The sequence below is a fragment of the Triplophysa rosa genome, linkage group LG22 (genome assembly GCF_024868665.1).
Source record: "Triplophysa rosa linkage group LG22, Trosa_1v2, whole genome shotgun sequence".
NCBI classification, from domain to species: domain Eukaryota; kingdom Metazoa; phylum Chordata; class Actinopteri; order Cypriniformes; family Nemacheilidae; genus Triplophysa; species Triplophysa rosa.
The window spans coordinates 15,564,212-15,583,835 of record NC_079911.1 but is presented as its reverse complement, the minus strand read 5'-3'; the positions used below and the strand labels follow the sequence as shown (position 1 = coordinate 15,583,835).

At 35.4% G+C, this 19,624-nt stretch overlaps 2 protein-coding genes across 2 annotated transcripts; one reads left to right on the top strand and one right to left on the bottom strand.

Annotated features, from left to right (window-relative positions):
• Positions 1 to 149: 149 nt before the first annotated feature.
• On the bottom strand, positions 150 to 14,880 carry LOC130545945 (adhesion G-protein coupled receptor G2). The gene is made up of 32 exons (XM_057320880.1): positions 14,603 to 14,880; positions 13,640 to 13,728; positions 12,164 to 12,546; positions 12,026 to 12,053; positions 11,877 to 11,915; positions 11,720 to 11,793; positions 11,215 to 11,291; positions 10,526 to 10,556; positions 10,396 to 10,433; positions 10,169 to 10,296; positions 9,981 to 10,080; positions 9,771 to 9,817; positions 9,432 to 9,482; positions 9,273 to 9,334; positions 9,114 to 9,158; positions 9,000 to 9,022; positions 8,816 to 8,922; positions 8,592 to 8,706; positions 8,399 to 8,502; positions 7,074 to 7,266; positions 5,170 to 5,326; positions 4,846 to 5,001; positions 4,304 to 4,423; positions 4,137 to 4,182; positions 3,945 to 4,054; positions 3,712 to 3,833; positions 3,364 to 3,635; positions 3,155 to 3,266; positions 2,422 to 2,705; positions 1,846 to 1,947; positions 1,639 to 1,770; positions 150 to 692 (listed from the first exon to the last, which is right to left on the bottom strand). Exons 1-32 carry the CDS (start codon positions 14,674 to 14,676, stop codon positions 589 to 591), a joined length of 3,525 nt encoding a protein of 1,174 aa, XP_057176863.1. The 5' UTR covers positions 14,677 to 14,880; the 3' UTR covers positions 150 to 588.
• Positions 14,881 to 15,936: 1,056 nt separating this feature from the next.
• On the top strand, positions 15,937 to 18,472 carry rhbdd2 (rhomboid domain containing 2). The gene is made up of 4 exons (XM_057320886.1): positions 15,937 to 16,364; positions 16,756 to 17,160; positions 17,367 to 17,517; positions 17,792 to 18,472. The coding sequence occupies exons 1-4, from the start codon at positions 16,187 to 16,189 to the stop codon at positions 18,249 to 18,251; spliced, it is 1,194 nt and encodes a 397-aa protein (XP_057176869.1). The 5' UTR covers positions 15,937 to 16,186; the 3' UTR covers positions 18,252 to 18,472.
• The last annotated feature ends 1,152 nt before the right edge of the window (positions 18,473 to 19,624 follow it).

The following is a 19,624-nucleotide window of genomic DNA, read 5'->3' as shown; positions in this document are numbered from 1 at the left end:
CCTAAGACTGGAGATTGTGCTTTTAAAATGCTATTGCCATATTTGTGTGCATCAGTTGGGTTGTGTGTGTGCATGAATCCCTGTGCATGTGTTTGTTAGTTTCTATAAAATCATATATCAGAAAAATAAATCATGTTTATTGTTCAGACACTCTTTACAAACATTTTCCATTTTTTTATTCGTTATACTCATAATTAAAGTTATAAATATACAAAAATAAAATAACATTACAACATATTTGATTAGAGTATTTTGAGTATTCCAGCCTCATAGCTACTTTCATAAAACAATCATATCATTGACCAACAGCATATAAGAAAATCGTTTCATTTCATACACAGTAAGCCAGTGGTTACTGTTTACAAAAGAAAGTTGTCTCTGAATCATAGGTTTTCTGGTTATTTGTAGTTTTTTACATTTCATTGATTAAAGTGCTTCATTTGAAGTTAAAATATAAACCTCTTTTGTTAAATACATTACAACACACAATACTTTATAAAGTTAAAATACAAGGGAAATAACAGTGTCTTATCACTGTTACACACACATGCCGATTCACTTGGCAGGAGCGATTGTGGATCATCATATTCAATATGACTTTTTACCCCGGTGTTTGTTATTGATCTCGTTCAATACCACGTCTGAGCTGGGCTCTTCTGATGCTGTTATTATCCTATCATCATAGGGGTTGCCTAGAGGTGCACATATACAAACATATCAATGCAAATTGTACACTTCTATTAAAGCTTAGACCTTTATGCTTTAAACAAATAAAAGGTTTTTGAGCAAATCCCTATTCAAAACAGTCTCCTTATTTTACACAGATTCACAATAGTAAGCTTATATAATGATTTATAATTTGAGCTGTTGGATTTGTTTTTAAAACAGTAAAGATAAACACATGAAGTAACCTGCAATTGTATGTTTCAAACAAAGATGGCAATAGAGAGACAATAGTTGGATTGCAACTTTAAACAGTGATCAATTTCTTGCTTAAATAAAAAACAATCATTGATTTTATACTTAAAGTCAACAGAATTGCACTGTTTACTTTCTTTATAAACATTCCTGTATTTTATTCTGGATGAATAATGCTATTCTATAAACAATATAATGCGTAATATATGTTTTAATATTTTTTAACAAAATTGTATTACAGCTGTCAGAGATGTATAGTATACTTTTCAAGTATCTGTACTTTATGAAAGCGTTTTTACTTTGGGAAAAAATACTGCACTAGCTTATGAAGCATACCGTATATTATTAGTTTTACTCCACTACATTTCATAATTTTTTTACCTTTAATATAGTACTTAAGACCATTTTATGTACTTCAGTATTAAAAGGTAAAAAAACATTTATTATTAAAATGTAGTGGAGTAAAAAGTATGATATATGCTGTAGTGAAGTACATAAAATACAGATATTTAAAAAATGTTCTTAAATGTACTTAAGTAAAAATACTTTTTTGTATTTTCCTTATCTAGCTGAAAGTGTCTGACAGAGATGTGAAAGTGGAGATGGCAAATGTACTGTTAGTTAACATAATCTGCTGGGAATTTCAGCTAATAAACATACAGAGTATGTAGTCAAAACACAATGCCGTGAAGTGAAGCCAGTTAAACAGGTAATACTCACTAATCCCCATGGGCAAATCAGAGGCGGTGCTGTCATTATTCAGGAAAGATAATCTAGAATTATTGGAATGAGCTGATGAAGGTCTTTTCTTGGAAACTTTTTTATTCTTCTGAGTTGCTGTAAGACTCCATTCTGGCGTGCCAAATAAAACAAAGTGGTGTTAATCTCAAAAACACACATCTGCATGAACCTCAAAAGGCTTCGTACCTGAGTTCTCTGGTAGCCTCATTTTTCCACAACACAGGTATGTTCTCCATTGTCGTCTGACATTTTCTTTCAAGGCGCAGTGGTAGATGAAGATAAACAATCCTGTGATGAGATACATTCTAGTGTCAACATTCCATAAGAACGGGATGCTTGAGACCTGACACCCGATTATATAAATGATTGAACAAAGGATGTGAAATGAATTATAGTCACGACTGAATAGCAACAATCCTGACTGCCATAGAAAGAAAGAAAGAAAGCAAGAAAGAAAGCAAGAAAGAAAGAAAGAAAGAAAGAAAGAAAGAAAGAAAGAAAGAAAGAAAGAAAGAAAGAAAGAAAGAAAGAAAGAAAGAAAGAAAGAAAGAAATTAAGCATCGTGTAGTTAGGAATAAAAGTCACCCTTACGAGAAATATCTTTATGTCCTGTTAATAATGTGATGTGATTTCGATTAAGTAGATTTTATGCCTTAGGATTTGAATATATCGTGCACAAAAATCAAGGCACATTAAGAAAGTGGGTATGGCCTATGTTGATTTGGTGATGTTGATAGAGTGTATGTGCAGACTGAGACTTACCTTGTAAAGAGTTAAAAATTGCGAACAGGTACATGAAGGGCAGGTTAACGGGACCCCAAGCAAAGAAAGCGAAGCCCCAGGTGAGACCCAAAAGCACAGTGAGTCCTGCTACACTGCGAATCTCCTGCCAGGAACTGCGATTCTGCACATTTTGTGGATTCTGCCTCTTAATGCGACACAACTGGATCAATACCACAATAAACATGGTGAAGTTTATCAGGAAGACAATGCAGAAGTATGCGACCACAGCCACATAGAAAACAATGTCATTGGTGATCCAGCAACTGTGGGGGTAAGCAAATGTAAAAAAGTGCATTTTACATACAGTACATGAATAGGATAGTTTTCACCCAAAAATGAAAGTTCTGTCATCTTTTATTCACACTTGTCATTTCAATCCTGTATGACTTTCTTTCTTCCGCAGAACACAAAAGAAGATATTTTGAAGAAGGTTGGTAACCGATCAACGGTACCCATTCACTTCTATTTTATGGTCACAAAACTAATGCACATCAATGGGTACTGCTGTTGTTCGGTTACTGACATTTTTCAAAATATCTTCTTTCGTGTTCCGCAGAAGAAAAGGGTCATACAGGTTTGAAATGACAAGAGGGTGAGTAAAGTATTAATAATATGTATTAATAATAATATACTGTATATAAAAAAGTTTCTTTCTCTTAATTGCAGGTTGTTTGTGATTGCTGGCCAAAATGGAAACGTGGTTATTACTCACAAATCATCTTGTGTTCCATCCACAAATTTCGAGTATGAAACAAGCCCGTAGTTATGGCGTGTAGGTATGTGGTCTGTAGCTATGACGATTATGACCACAACGAGTGGAATTCCTTTAAAAAAGCATGATGACCTCATCAGACAAAACAATTCCACAAACTCCCATCAACAAGTGCTGATGAAATCTGAAATGTAACTCAGCACCCTTACCCCACCCGGCAAATCCAATCTTGAGCATAAAGCGAGAGATATAAGTGTTGAACACTTTAACAAGTGCTATATACATGTGGACCGCCTCCATGGCCATCCATGTGAAGGAGGCTAGAAGAAAGTAGTGCAGAAAGAAAGCAGTGGAGGTGCAAAGGCCTTTAACTTCTGAGAACTGAGCCAGCCAGCCGTCTACCAGGAACACCAAGTTCAACATCAGCAGGGCCAAACACAGCTGAATAAGGATCTTAGACGGGATATCGTTGCGCAGTTTACTATAAAGAGATACAAAAGGTAAGAATACTTTGAAAAGTCATTAAGGTTGTCAGAATAACTCAGAGTGATCCATACCTAAAGGCAAGGTAAGTGAGCAGGGTAATGGACAGGAAAATAGATGAGATGCCACAGCCGATATGTGTTATGTACGTCAAGATTGTGTTCTGCAACGGATCTATAGGCTGCTTGGACAAATCCTGTTAAGAGAGATTAACCCAGACATCTCAAATTATACGGTAACAACCCAAAGAACTAAATGTCATATTAAACATGAATACATTAGGTGAGGTAAATGCTAAGCGACTTACAAGCAGAATACCGAAGCTGGTGAGGTGGTTACAGCTGCATTGTGTTTCTTCCTGAGATGATGAGGAGTTAACCTTAGTGCAGCCTTCAGAACTCCAACCGCCTCTATCACCTGTTACAGGGGATCTGGGGTCAGAACGTATGCATAAAATACAAACCAGTTAAAGGTTAAAGAACTTTACAATAAAATGTACCATTTAAACTAAGGTTCCAGAATGCACATGATACCGTACGGTTGCCCTGTAGAAGGGAAATAAAAAAGAAAATTGTGCCGAGTTAGACCAATATTACATATATACATATATATATTACATAAGGTAAAATGTTTATTCTTAACGACAAAGAAGTGATTTATATTAACCGGAGTCTCCGTGTGCTGCAGTGTTATCGTCACTTTCTTCTGTAGATTAGAGATAGTTAGATTAGCCACACTGGCACTCAGAATCCCGCTGATCAGACTGCGGTTAACAAGTTCTTCATCCTACAAAGAAATATATACTTTATTATGTATTTTATATTATTTTATTATTTGATGTTTTTTTGCTATATTTATGTATTACATGCTGAAAGGTCAGAGTTTATATAAATACAGAAAACAATATTAAGCATAGAAATATAAAAAAGTAACAATGAAAATGACTAAATGAAATCTAAAATGAAACACAACGACTGCTGAGTTTTAAAACATGTCATTTAAAACATTAGAGATACATACAATAATAAATGTTTGTAATTTGTCTAATTGGGTGGAATTATTAACTAAAGTGCAATAGACATCTAGTGTAGTGATCATATCAATCATTAACAAATATTGAGCTCTATGACACAAAAGATGAGCAGTTTCTCAAGACAAATCAAACTAATATTGCTAAATAATGAATCTGCATGTATCAGCGCCCAGACCTGAAAGAATGTGCTCTTTTGGTAGAAGTTAAACTGCACTCTGGATGCGAGCTGCTGTTGCTGCGAGCTGAGGTTCTGTGTCAGTGACGCCGGAAGAATGGCTGAGCCCAGAGGGACGGATCGAACATCTCTCTTTAGCCTGGAGCCGCTGCGGATCTATTGTATCAAACATAGCATTATCAGATCTTGTAAACTGCACCCACACACTCCACAGCCTTATTTTCAACCAACATTTATCATTACTTCTTGGCAGTGCATATAAAAAATGTATGACAGATCTGTATTTTTCTTTCATTATAGTCTGTGAGATGAATATGATGTTACCTCCACGTTTGATGGGTTGGTTATGAAGAAGGAGATCTCCTGAAACTTGGTTCCATTGACTTTCTTAACGGCCAGAGCCAGCGATGAAGTAAGTAATGTCTCACTCTCTCCTGATACAACCAGTTTAAGACCCAGAGTGTCCACAATTCCATTGGCCCTTGTAACCAGATGTGGACAGAGAGTCAATACTTCAACAAAATATATTACTGTATGCATTTTTTACATAATGATGAATAATGATGACAGATCTTGATGACTATGGAGGACGAAACCTGCAAAAACAATAAATAAATAAATGCGGAATTAAATACATAAATATGTGTATAAATACACATATTGCTATTAAAATATGTATACAGATAATTGAATGTTTGGTGAGATAAACAAATAATGTAAATAAATAAAATAAATGGTCGGAGAAATGAAAAAATATTTAACAAAATGCTAAACTCATAATACCCATTTCCTCTTAATCGTTTATTTATTTTTCCTTGGCGCAACAGGCTAATAAGAGGGTGTTGATCATGCATCAGTAGGCGGGTCTTGCGGGTTTGACTGCGCATTATGAATGTGTATGCTTTTTTAGAGTAAATGCATGTTTACACGAATTAGGTCAGTTAACAGCTACGCGTGACATGGCTTTAGATCCTGTTGTAGTCAGAAAAGAACAGTAGTACAGGTTGCTCCACTCATAAGACATGCGAGTGTCATTGTGTGTGTCTGGCGTCCATATGTCACCTGTCTGTATATGTTGTAAGCTTGGGTTGTCTGTTTATATCGTCCTGTCATGTATTCAGAACAATTTAATGCTTTAGAATTCATTTCATGCTTCTTGGCAACATCTAGCCTGAAGTTAATGCGCATGCGCTGGCAAGACCCGCCAGACCGATGCATGATCGACGTCCTCTCATTAACATGTTGTGTTGAGGAAAAAAATCATACTGAACTACATAAAGAAATAAATGAAAAGGGAAAATTGTTACTTTGGGTTTAGCTTCTCAAACATTTAATAATTTGTTTACGTATTTTAACAGCAATATTTGTATTTATACACATATTTATGTATTTATTTCTGCATTTATTTATTTACAGTTTTTGCAGGTTTCGTCCTCCATAGATGACAGGTAAAACTATTAAAGGATTTAACAGTGCAAATATTTTCATTTTCTCAGTTATTTGAGAACTGCAGAAGATATTAATATTTTAGAGAATAAATGACAGTGTCTGGGAAATTCGTATAATGTAATTCAGCATCAAGTCATAGCCATAAAAAGAGAAAATGTGTGTTTAATTGTTGTAAATCAGGGTTTTTTGTGTTTTTGACTCCAAGCCCCTGCAAAAACTCAAAATTTATACGAAATAAAATACTTTAGAGCTTGACATTAACTGGAAAAAAATGTTTATGTACTGTATAATAAAAATGGCCAAATAAGACATAACTTCCTTGTTTTTTTAATGTATTTCAGTGCTCATTTTGTCTTCACTTTAAATTATTGGTCATCTTGAAGCCCCCTTGGAAGGGTATATTCATTTAAGTGTATTTCATTTACAATATGAAACTGAAAAACAATTCATGTTTTTTTACCCTACATTTTATTATTAGGCACAAACAAATACCAGAGGTTGGCTTCTGAAACATTGAGTTCAATATTTGTCATGGCCTTACAGTCGATATTAGTCAATATATTTTTACAGAATGTTTTTACATTATTTAGAATGAATTTATGTAAACTAAATAACTAAAAAAGACACAGACAAGGTGACGTTTGTCTTGAATAACGCATAAACCTTCCTAAAAGTGAACACTTATCATTATAGTCTAAAATGCGGGAAAAGAACACAAACATCAAAAAGCAATAAGACCACAGATAATGTTGTGAAGAACTAACTGCTTTTCTGCTCACCGTTTGGAGAAGGGGGCCATTACAGCTACAGGAACATCGAGCAGGTTGTTCACAATCCCCACAGAAGTGTTCGCCAGAGCCACGCTGACATTTGGCCCGGAGAGAAGCCTCTCCAGCATTGTTATGATCGAGTCCACTTGAGTGGAGTTTAAAGATGAAGCGTTTGCAGTCATGTTTAACAGTTCACCAGCATCTGGGTTTGAAAAATACAAAACAAAAGGGCATTGCCAAAATAAATGAACAATTGTCACGCATAGACTATTGTAATGCTCTTCTCACTGGTGCTCCTTCAAAATTGTTACTTAAGCTCCAGTTGGTTCATAATTCTGCAGCTCGTGTCCTAGAACACCTTCGATTGCTCATATCTCACCTGTTCTCCAGCAATTGCACTGGCTTCCAGTTAAGTTTCGAGTTGATTTTAAGATCTTATTACTCACTTACAAGGCACTACATCATCTAGCACCCCAATATCTCACTGAACTTCTCTGCGTTTACACACCTGCTCGTGCTCTCAGATCTTCATCTTCACTTTCTCTTGTGGTACCTCGGATTCGATTAACTACCATGGGTGCTAGATCTTTTAGCTATGCTGCCCCGCCTATGGAACTCCATTCCTTTAGATATCCGAAACAGCAACTGTCTGCAGACTTTTAAAACACGTCTTAAGACGTATCTTTTTACCAAGGCTTTTAATAACATGTTTTATGGAATTCTTACTGCAATTTCTTTGTGTATGCTAAGTGTTTGTTACATGGTTTGTCCCGTGCAGTAATCTGTGTACATATTCTTTTTTCTGTTATGTTCTTATTTTTCTCTTTGATGGCTGTGAGGTGACCTTGGGTGTTTTGTAAGGCGCCATCAAATAAAATGCATTATTGCAGATTTAATCTTCGTGATAATGTGGATCTTTAATGGATATGAGGTCAAAATAAATGTGTGTGAGGCATTAATGCTTATAATTGTTTTCACACTTAGGCCTACTTTCTGCAACCTAACTTCACTAACTCACCATTTGTCTCCAGAATGAGAGTTTGCGTGCAGGTGCGCACATTTTTCTATCAAGTTTGTTTTTATAAATCCCATCTTTTGCGTGGGAAGTGGCGTACGCCTCTTTCAGGGCATGTTTTGTGCGTACGCAATGGTTATAAATGAGGCCCCAGGTGTTTACTAATGTAACGATATCAAATCTCTCATTAACATGACTGGGTCATAATCAATTATATCACAATCAATCAATCACAATGTTGATACAAAAAAATGCAACTGATTTTTAGAAGTTGACGCAATCGTGAGCACCGTAGACGACGTGTTCAAAAGTAACGTACCTATGGAAGATGGGGGGGTTGTGGAAGAAGGGGTAGGAGATGTGCCGTTGATGTTAGAATTACAGCTGTCATTCAGAAGAACACCCACACTTGATCCGCTTGAGCTACAAATTCAAAGTAATATTAAGAGAAACTGAAATGTACATATTGGCAAATAAAACATATCAAAAGCTATTTGGGCAGATCTACTAACCAGTTAACAAGAGAGTTTAAAGAGTTGTTTCTACAAAAGTCCTCAAAACTGACAGGATGTTGAATCCAAGTGATGTTTCTTTTATAAGGATTATCACTGCTCCAAGAGCACATAGCTGAACATTAACAAATAAAAAAACATGCCATTAAAAAATAATATCACAAAAACACACTGAATGTAACGTAATATAAGAGTACTTGAATGAAAGCATGAATTATACCCACCCACTCTGTTCACAGCCAATGAGACATTGTGATATTTGATGACAGGACACACATCAAACACGCGTCCTTTGTTTTGTCTCACTATAACAGTACAATTCTGCTGCAGCCTGGAGAGAAAAGAGCGGGACATTACTCACCCAGCATCCCTTAAACAGTTAACATGTGATGTTGTGAAGAGACTCACGTATACATGGTCCCTGAACACTCCTGTAAAAATCAAAATGATAAACAGTAATGAGATCTGGACCTACACCATCGCTCAAAAATATCTTACTCTCATTACTTAAATAAAGCTTACCAGATAGTTAAGTTGATACGATGAGTTTTTTAACCACTGACCGATCTACAGAAAAAAAATAAAATGTAAGAATCATCAGTACTACGACTGTAATTTAGATTCAAATGTAACATTCACATTCATACTGTATACAGTAGTACTTCTAAGCATTGTACTTACAAAGGACTCTAATGTGGATATGTTCATTGTCATGTTGTCCACAGTTAATCTGTAATAGGCATCTTAAACAGAAATTACAACATTTTAGTCTTTGACCTTATAATTTGTGCATTTATATTTGGACCATTTGTATTGCTACACATAAAAGGTGTGTCTTACCTGAACTATTGCAGGTTGAAGAACAATTGCAAGAATTTTCGCTTGACGTTGCTTTAGGAGAAAAAGTAAAAAGTAAATCTCACATATGTGCATGTCTATTTTCTAAAGAATTGCATAAAAATACCAACAGTATAATGATCCCAAACAACGTCTTAATCTGTAAAGTTATATGCATACATAACTGAACTGGCCTAATAACTGAACTAATAATTATTTTCAATTTACTTGTTTGAAAAGCAAACTAACAAACAGATGTTTGTTTAAACATTCTTCAGGAAAATCTGCTTGACTTATAGTAGTTGTATATAGTTTTATTAAACAGGACACATGAAGCCTTACGTGGGATAATAGTACAGTTCTTCTGAATGTTATCTGTATTGTTTCCACTACAAAAGAAAACGAAGATAAGCAACAATTGACATAAAAAGTTAAAGAACACCAAGTATGTAAAAATTCTGTTATAAATCGTCAACGTTCGAAGTCCTTTATGATTTCACATATGTCTCTAATATGTTATTTACTGTAAGTATTTCCACCCGCATTATGTACCATGTCCAATTTCCTGAACACTGATGATCAGAATTGCTTGAGTTATTACATTCATTATATGGTCCGGATGTGTTGTTTGTTGTGTTATCCAAACACACACCTGTCAGAAAAGCATAACAAATCCATAATGTAACCTTTACCAACATTTTAAGAAAAATTAAGACAAGAAAAAACATGGGTTCACTTACCCACTCGTTCTACACCTCCTATGAAAGTGCCATTGATAGTTACGTTCCCTGCCTCAATCACTGTATTTTTAATGCAGCATACATCAACAGGTCTACTCAACTTTAAAAGTACTTCACACAGTGCTTCCCTGTGAGAACATGATTATATATAAGCATACCGTAAAAGAACTTCACACAACACTGCCTGAACGTTTTCCAAATCAAAGGGAACAACATTTGATACTGACGTTGCAACAGGTTGTGGTTCGCATGACACTCTCATGTCCTATAAATGGAAAAAGCAAATGTTTAATTTATTACATTAAATCTGATGAAAAACAAGTTTGTGTTGCTTTAAAGACAACTGTCTTTGCTTACTAGAAACGGGTCAGGTGTCATTGTCAAAGCACTGCAGAACACAGAAGAAAAGATTAAGTTATCTCTACTGATAGTGGGATTACAATTGATGTCAAGAAAAAGCAGCTGAAAGCTTGTATAACATTGTAGACCTGAGATGTAGTCTACTTTTAATGTTCCATCAAAATAATTTATTTGATCATGATCAAATTCATCATTAATAAATCATTCATGACGTTCTTTAGAGTTAATCTTGAGAATAAATTAAATTATACCATGGTCTGTTTGAATACTGGATTCTGATTGGCTGGAAGGTGTGCATTAAAAGCCTTGAACGCACGGGTAGCTCCAGTCAGTTTGATTACATTTCAAATTAACTGACAAAATAACCCTCATTTTCACCTGTTTGATCTAAAATGACACTGTAAACATGAATAAAAGCTTTAACTTGGCAAATAACCATGGTATAAGCAGTCGGGTGGTTCTTCGCCTCCACGTCGTGCATTAAAATCCTTTAATGCACGGCTAGCCGTGGATTATCCTTACTTAGTTTGTAAAAAAAATTACATATCAAATGACATGCCTCAAAGTACTCCAATCTTTTACATTTTGACTGATATTAGGACATATTTTGACAAGACAAGATGGCATGTCCACTGTATTTTTACATTTTCATAAAAAGGTGTGGTTTTCCATACAAAATATTGTACCTTGTGCTTCTGGAGCTGGATTTAGATACAGTTGCATCGACACATTCACTCAGGTTGTTTTGAAACACTGGCTTAAACTGAAAAAGCACATTGCAGATGATTTACTAATATACTGTATACATAAAACTGATTTCTCAATTTATATAATTACATAATTTATCTTTACAGCTAAATTGCATCTTGGCACCATAGCATCAACCGAACTGTATAAATGAGCATACTTTTCAAGTGCACGAAATTAGTTGAACAAATTAACAAAACAGTTCAGGATGTTCAAACAAGCTAACAATGTTTTGGAAATGCCATATTTAGACTTTAAAGTAAAATGTAAATTAAATTGCCTGTTTATAGTTGTCTCTGCATATTAAACAAAAAAATAAAAAATTGAACAATTGCACACCTTCAACTGTCATATTATTACCAATACAACTTTGTACCAAAAGCAGATACAGAAAAAAAAAAAAAAAATTCGGAGCATATATTTTCTTAGTGTTTCTGAACTTACCCATGCTTCGACAACTTGATTCTGATTTGCATTTGGAAATAGACCGTGTACAGATATAGCCATCCAGTAAAATGCTATAAACGGTAAACAGAGTCAATTAAGCACCGTATTCTATTCATTTTACAGAAAAAGGGCATAATATTTGTTGTATACTTACTTTGATTACAGCTTAGCTCAAAGCTACAGGGCATGGGCGCTGAAACAAAAAATGAACTATTGAATTTTATATTAAAAACATTCAAACTAATATGATAAGTGGTTGTTTGGTATAAAAAAGAGAGCAAATGTTGAGTTCATAAGCCTTACTAGTCGGTAATGCTGTTGTCATTTCAGGCTGAAGATGATAAAAAAAATATTTTAATATGGTGTCTGATAACATGATAGCCTACAGAACCGTTGTCTTAATGATATGTTTATAGATGTATTCAAGATTGTGGTGTTTACTGTGATTGTAGCTATTGCTGGTGTCGCTGTTGTTGCGGCATTTTGTGTTGTTGTGACATTTTCTGCTGTTGTTGTTGCTGACATTGCATTTTGTGTTGTTGTGACATTTTCTGCTGTTGTTGCTGCTGACATTGCATTTTGTGTTGTTGCGGCATTTTGTGCTGTTGTTATTGTTGCTGATCTTGTGTTCTTTGCAGTTGTGTCCGTTTCTGTTGTTGTTGTTCTTGCTGCTGTTGTTGCTGTTCCCTTTGTTTCTGTAGTTGTTACTGTAGCTGCTGTGACAGCTGTTGCTGCTGAAGTGTTTGTTGTATGTGTTGTTCTATCTGCTGCTGATGTTGTTGCTCCTGCTGCTGATGTTATTGTTGTTGTTGTCGTTGTTGCTGCTGTTGACGTAGCATACGCCCATGACGACATTAACAAATAACTAAATCAAATTTAGCATGAATCATTTCAAAACATAATATTTATGAACTGTACATATGTACATATTGAGTTTTTTGTGTATATGTTGTGTTAGCTCAAAAAAGCGGTTTGTAAATTAGCTAAATAATTGTTTCCAAAACTGCATAACAATTTTTTTCACATAACATTTTTAATCTCTATTCACTCCATTATTCTCTTTTACGTCCTTTTACCCTTTCTTGTTCGTCTTTTCCAAACGCAGTCTTTTCATGCTCTGTATCTGTCTTTGTGTAATGCGGTCTGCCCAGTTAAGCGATTTGTCCGTAACTAGAAAATTGGCTTTTGTTTTGTGCCAGACTAGAACATGTCGAGCAGGTTGTCTGGGGTATATTTGTATAGTCGGTTATTGTGTTTCAAGGTAACTGCAGACCATTTTTTGTATGACTCACATTCACTCCCACTAAAGGTACATTGAACAATATTGCAGTTCATTCCCACACATATCTCTGCTTTCCTTCTGAAACCTTTTTTGCCCTAAATCATTATCTGACACTGGATTTTGCAAATATCTACCTAATAAAGAGAATAAAAAGTGCCTGACAACACAGTATTTAATCATTTTAAAAGTATGTGTTGTCTCCATTTTCTGAAAAACAGCGAATTTGGACATCCAAGATTTTGGAAGGAGAGCAACAATATGCATATACTGTAACTATAACAAAGATCTAAAAAAGGGCCTAAAAATGAAAAATAACTTTATTAATTAATAGTAGGATCCAAAAGTATGGGAATCTGGGTTTCATCTCATTTACATTTAGAAGTAAACAGAAAATTCTAGACTTTGTATTGAATTAAAACATGGTACAAGCATAGTTGTCTTACACTTTTGGACCCTGCTGTATTTGCACACATTTTAAAGAAAACATTAAAGATTACAGTAGCCATTATTTAATGTTACTACATCGTTTTTTATCGTTATAATCTACACATTCAGAAGAACAGGCGAGCAAACATGAAGAAGTAGCACAATATAATGATCGGTGTGTCTTCTACAAAAAGTATGGCAGAACTCACCTGAAAAGCACTGCAGGAGCAAGAGCAGAGCAAATACAAAATCCAGAGATCTCCAGAGCCCAAAGCTCCATTTGGATTTGGTTGTCATCCTTCAAAAACACATCAGAGGAAATTAAACAGATAGAAAATGGACATAGGCCTATATGTGCTTGCCATGTTGTGACTCCCATGCAAAAGGCGGGGACACAATTGCATTTACAACGTTTCCAATTACTTTTATTTGGTTATTAAGAAATTTTAGAAATGCGGCAGTTTATGGACAAATTGATAACACAACATTGTCAAACATTGCTTAATCCTCTGCCTCTGTCGGAAAGCTTTTTGCAACAAATCCATTAAAATGGCTTGCTAGTCTCATTTGTGTTTTTGCTGGTCTTTAGTGCTCAAAATATGAACAGAACACCAGCTAGTAAGACCATCGTAGGCTGGTTTTTGCAGCAAATGGGGTTGTGCAGCACGTCTAAAGAACGTAGGTGATCTTATTTAAAACACACGCCTTATCAATGATTAGACATTAAAAGAAAAAAGTGTAATGAATGGCTAACCTAGTAACAAAGAAGACACACTAGGTAATGGCGAAGGATTTGGCACCTCTTTCTTCCTTTTTACAAAAGTGTTTAATGAAACAAACTTAGAGAGCAAGAGCGAGAGAGCCTAAACAGGTTTAATATTTGTTATTTATGACTAATATGTTTATCATTAAATCAGAGTGATGATTTAATCATTATTATAGTATATGGTTATTTTTACAGAAAGTCATGTATATAATATGGGAAAGTCCCTAAAACACAACTCTCTTAAAACTACAAAACCGAGATCTCAGATAAAAAGCATGTAGTCAGGCACTCTCAGATACCTTCTAAGCAGCACATAGCTACAATTTATGGAAAATAAACATAATGAATGAATGAAGTTACTGTTATTTCCTTCACAATATATTGATTTTTTTAATTACACACATACCTTGAAGACGGATCAAGTTGTCTAGACATCCTGTTGTGTTTCACATCGTCACTCGTACAGACGCACCGAACCATCGACTTACTGCGATATTCTTCACACACACAAAACCCTTTTTCTTTTTGACAACTTCTGTCCACTTTTCCCCAGAAATCCACTGCCAGTCTACTTAAATGTGTGGACTTTAAGAAAACGTGTTTCTTAGTAGTTTTTTAAAAGCGATATCTTTTTTGACGTCCTCTCAAATGGAATTACGACAATTGGCGCTGTCAGTGAACAGTGGTTATGCGACCCGCCCACTTTAACCCAAAACTTCAACACACCCAAAAGCACAGGTAACCTCCAGGGAATCACCTTCAATAAACTATTGTTGATGAATGTTAACTATATTTTAAATCAATATATAGGCTAATGTCCATCCGTTTATGAACCCTGGGGATATAATGTATAGGCCTGATTTAGTTTATTCGTTTTAAAGAAATTGTAAGATTATAATTCATTAGAAACAGGCTAAATAGAATATGTTCTGTCATAAATATTTTGTTCACTGGTATTTTTGTTGTTGTTGTAGTTGCATATCTTTTGCAAATCTGTTCCATGGACTAACAGGTAATTCTGCTTTAAACTCGCAGAGCTTTTATTTCTTAGGAATGTATAAAAAAAACTTTTAAGTCATCTCCGGTGGTTCCACCCATACCTGCATCATACTTGCGACTTTGTTCACCTGTTTTTTTTTCAGGCATAGGCGGGTGGGGTTTGCACCAACTTTCTTTGTTATTGGCTATGTACGCATCCCGTCTCCACGGGAACAAGCTTTAAACACATTTTACATCGGTTTCAATTGCAATAATGATATATATCCTCCTTAACACTCCATTGTACGTTTCTTCATCAAAACTAATCCTTTGTTGATCCACATGAAGGGAACATGCCTTCTTGCTTAATAAATTGAAAGGGACCAATGACTCATTATTGCTGTAAAAAAAATCATATACTGTCAAGGCCAGCTTAATCACTGCCAGCTAAATTTAGTGAAACTTCAAAGTATGTTTTATGCAACCAAATTACTAATTCAAAACACATTATATCGCCAGCACGTTTCATCTCTGGGAAAATAACCATTTAATTACAACATTACCTCACCGGTTTACTCACATTTCTCTGGACGTGATGTTTGCTCATATCTTACACACGGGAGCAAAATGTGATTAATATGTTTGCATAGTCAGATACAAGCCTACTGCAAACGTAGCAGCGTAGCCTATGTATTTTGCAACCCACGCATGACAAAAACACTCTGTGAACTATAGTACAGAAAAAAATGATTTATTGGCCAATGGAACTGTGACCATCCAGAGAAAATGTGACCTTACACTGATCCACTCCTAGTTATGAGACACGTTTCACAAATGAGAACCATTGTGGCTTGCGCAAGCAGTGCGCCACTTTCACGTCCTTGAATCCTCCTTTCTTCCACGCGGAAGATGCAAATCCCGAGTGCTGGGAACTGAAGTACGATTTTCGCACCTTAAAACAAACGGCCAGTAAACAATAATTAGCAAGTTATGCATAGTATCTAACCTAAAAATGCATACATTAAAAAACTGGAGACAGAAGTTTGCAGATTTTCTACCGGACGTAGAATTGACATGTGGGATAGTTGTTGTGGTCGTTGTTTCATGCGTTCTCAGCGTCGTAACACATCACTTTGATGTTTCGGAGCATTTCTTCAGTCTGGACTCTAATGCCGTCATCAAAGGCCATGGTAAGAGCTTTATACAAAGTGTAAATCACAAAAACACCCTCAACAGCTGTTTTCGAAGTGTCTTAAGTCTCACCATTTTTGTTGTTTTTAGTTACATAAACATCATACATATTTAAATATAACTTAATACTAGCTAATACGTTCATAAATATATATTTTAAATATAAAAGAGTAATCTGAATAAAGTGTAGATTTTGAATAGCATTTTATCAAAACATCTAAAAGCAGTAAAAGGTTTTTGAATGACACAGGTAGCTCAACGTTGTGGGCGGGGCTTCATGAATGACGTTTACAAGAACCTAACACATCCTGTTTGCTTTGTTCTATTGTGTATGTTGAGTGTCATACTTGAATAATTGTTGTGTAACTTGCGCTTTGTTTTTCCTTACAGTCTACAAACTCATCACCTATTGCCTGTATCACAAAAATATGACCAGTTTTTTTCTAAATGCCATAGTGATGGTGTACCCCTGTATTGGGCTGGAGAAAGGCATTGGTACCATCAGATTCCTTTATCAATCACTGCTCCTGACATCCATCAGTGGACTGCTACATGTGCTGCTAGAGTCACTGCTATTTTCCCCGTCCAATAGGAGTTCAGTAAATGGATTCATCCCATTGGCTCTGTCTGTTTTGGGCATGGTGACAATCAATTCTGCTATGCGGAAGGCATATTTTATGGGCATTAATGTGCCCACTGCATCTCTGCCCTGGATTATTCTAATTATTGTAACTGTCGCCTTTCCAAATACTGTCTTCCTTTGTAATGTCCTGGCCATCATCACAGGAATAATATGTATCCTTGCATCATTTAAGTCATGGGCTGTAGATTGTAGAATCTAAACACGCACTTTTTATTTTACCCCATATAGCAGGCCTGTATGTTAAAGATGATAGTTCTATGATTTAAACCTTAGAATAAACATTTTGTTTTAATCCAAAAATGCAAAGATAGATCAATTCCAGTTGAATTTTATTCCTTAACTTGATGTTTTGCATCAGATGGAATAGGATGGTTTTCACTGTTCGAGATGTCAGAGTCCAGAGCTTCCGTCCTGGAGAAAAAGTTCCCCTTTCGGTTGCTTAAGCATGTACCTGGGGTCCAGTTCATCCCTGCGTCTGATATGGAGCGTAACAAACCTCTTGATCTCACGTGAGTGAATGATTCACGTGTAAATATGTACATGAGTAAATGTTTATTCAAAACCAACATGCCACTTATTGCAAGGAAGTATAGCACAAAGATACTTTTCAAGCAAATATTTTCACTAAATACATAGACTTTGTTTTATAATAAATCTCATTTATTTCATACATTTGAACAAATGTTAACTAAAAGTCCAAGTACTTTCAGTTCCACTATACATCCTTTATACGTTCCTCAGTATAATATCTAATGCTTGACGTTTTTATATTTGTAATTCTAGAGACATTACCCCAGGGTCGTATCCTGTCCAGACCTACGCCCCTGTAAACGTAAACACTGGTCAAGCTACAGGGAGCCTGCCAAACTCACTGGATGGTTGGCCGCACTCGACATTTCCACAACAAAACTATACATACTCCTCACCTTACACTGGAAGCTCTGGAGTCACCACCAGTCACAGTCACGGACATGATCAAAGCCACGGACATGGTCATAGCCACGAACATGGTCATAGCCACAGACATCATCACGGACACAGTCATCAGTGCGATGCTGCTCATCACTATGGCAACCCATGGATATCTCCATATGCTCAGACTCAGATCAGTCCTCCATTTAAAGGGACAGGGCAACCTTTCAGTCATCTACCTCAGCCAGGAGTTTCAACCATACACCAGATATCTCACTTAGAGTCTGATGTGCCTGCTGTTCCTTCATCTCCTACTGGGTCCTCTATGTAGCCCTTAAGCTAGGGATATAATGTCTTTATGTTCATCAGATACCTCATATCTTGATTCCAGAAACACAAATGACGCTGGGTGTTATATAGATTTGTTTGCATGTAACTTTTATATGTTTTTGTTACTTTTATTTTTTTCATTTTACACAGTTGTCATTTGAATTGCTATTCGTGTTTTTGTATTTTAATTTATAGAACGGAATAAAAATCGTCTTTATTATGTTTTTGTGTAATTCACATCTTTATTATTATTAACACGTTATATTGTACATTTGGATTTTTGTAAAAACAGATTTTTTTTTAATCTTTTAACATTGCATCATTGAGGCCCGGTAAAATAAGGCTTATCTTAAACCAGGACTATGCCTTAGTTGGATTAGGATATTTAAGACACTTTTATAAAAATGCTTTAGAAAGAAACATTACTTGTGTGCATCTTTAGACAAGACAATGACACGGACATATTTTAAGATATGTTAGGGCAAGTTATTTTCAGTTGAGACAGCACTAACATTCATTTAAGTCTGGGACTAGCCTTAAGACTTGTCTGTGAAACCAGGCCTGAGATTATGTTGTTGCACAAAATGTCTCCAAGTGACATCCCTATAACACATTTACATTATCTTCCTCAACATGATAAATACTTTAAAATGACTTGTGCTTTAAAATACTTTAAAATGAAACTTGTTTCATACCACATTCCCAGCATTTTGATGCAGTTGGACCATTAGTTCACCAGGGGGCTGAATTGAAAAGAAATCATTGGAAAAGTTAGGGCATACCCACAAGCACAATTCATTAAAACAACACACCTTTCTCTTAATAAACTGCACCTTTTACAATGGAAATGGAAACCCAATACATTTGTCAAGGACTTAACAACAGTGGTGTAAAGTATTGGAGTAAATGTACTTAGTTACTTTACTTAAGTATCTTTTTGGCTACTTTGTAGTTGTACTGAGTATTAAAGATATTAGCAACTTTTACTCTCTACTTAACTACATTTTTGAACAAGTATATGTACTCTTTACTCCACTACATTTGTAATGACTAATGCAGTTACACATTACATTTTGCATGACACCTATCTTATAATTAATATCGCCATTCACAGGGCAATGAAGGTACTACAATCTTGTGGATTTTGCCCTAACTTACAAAAACTTGTCAACATGGCTTCTTTATATGAATATGAGTGCAGTATCAGGTAGATGTCAATCGCTGGCGGTTTATACATGGTTAGCCCTTACCCGCTATTTCTACAGTAATATATTGGCAACACTGTTGTAGTTACTGTAGGTCACACATCTACAAAAGCTCTTGTTTTTAAAACTAACTCTTCCTAAATGTGCTCTAAACATGTTTGCTCAAAAT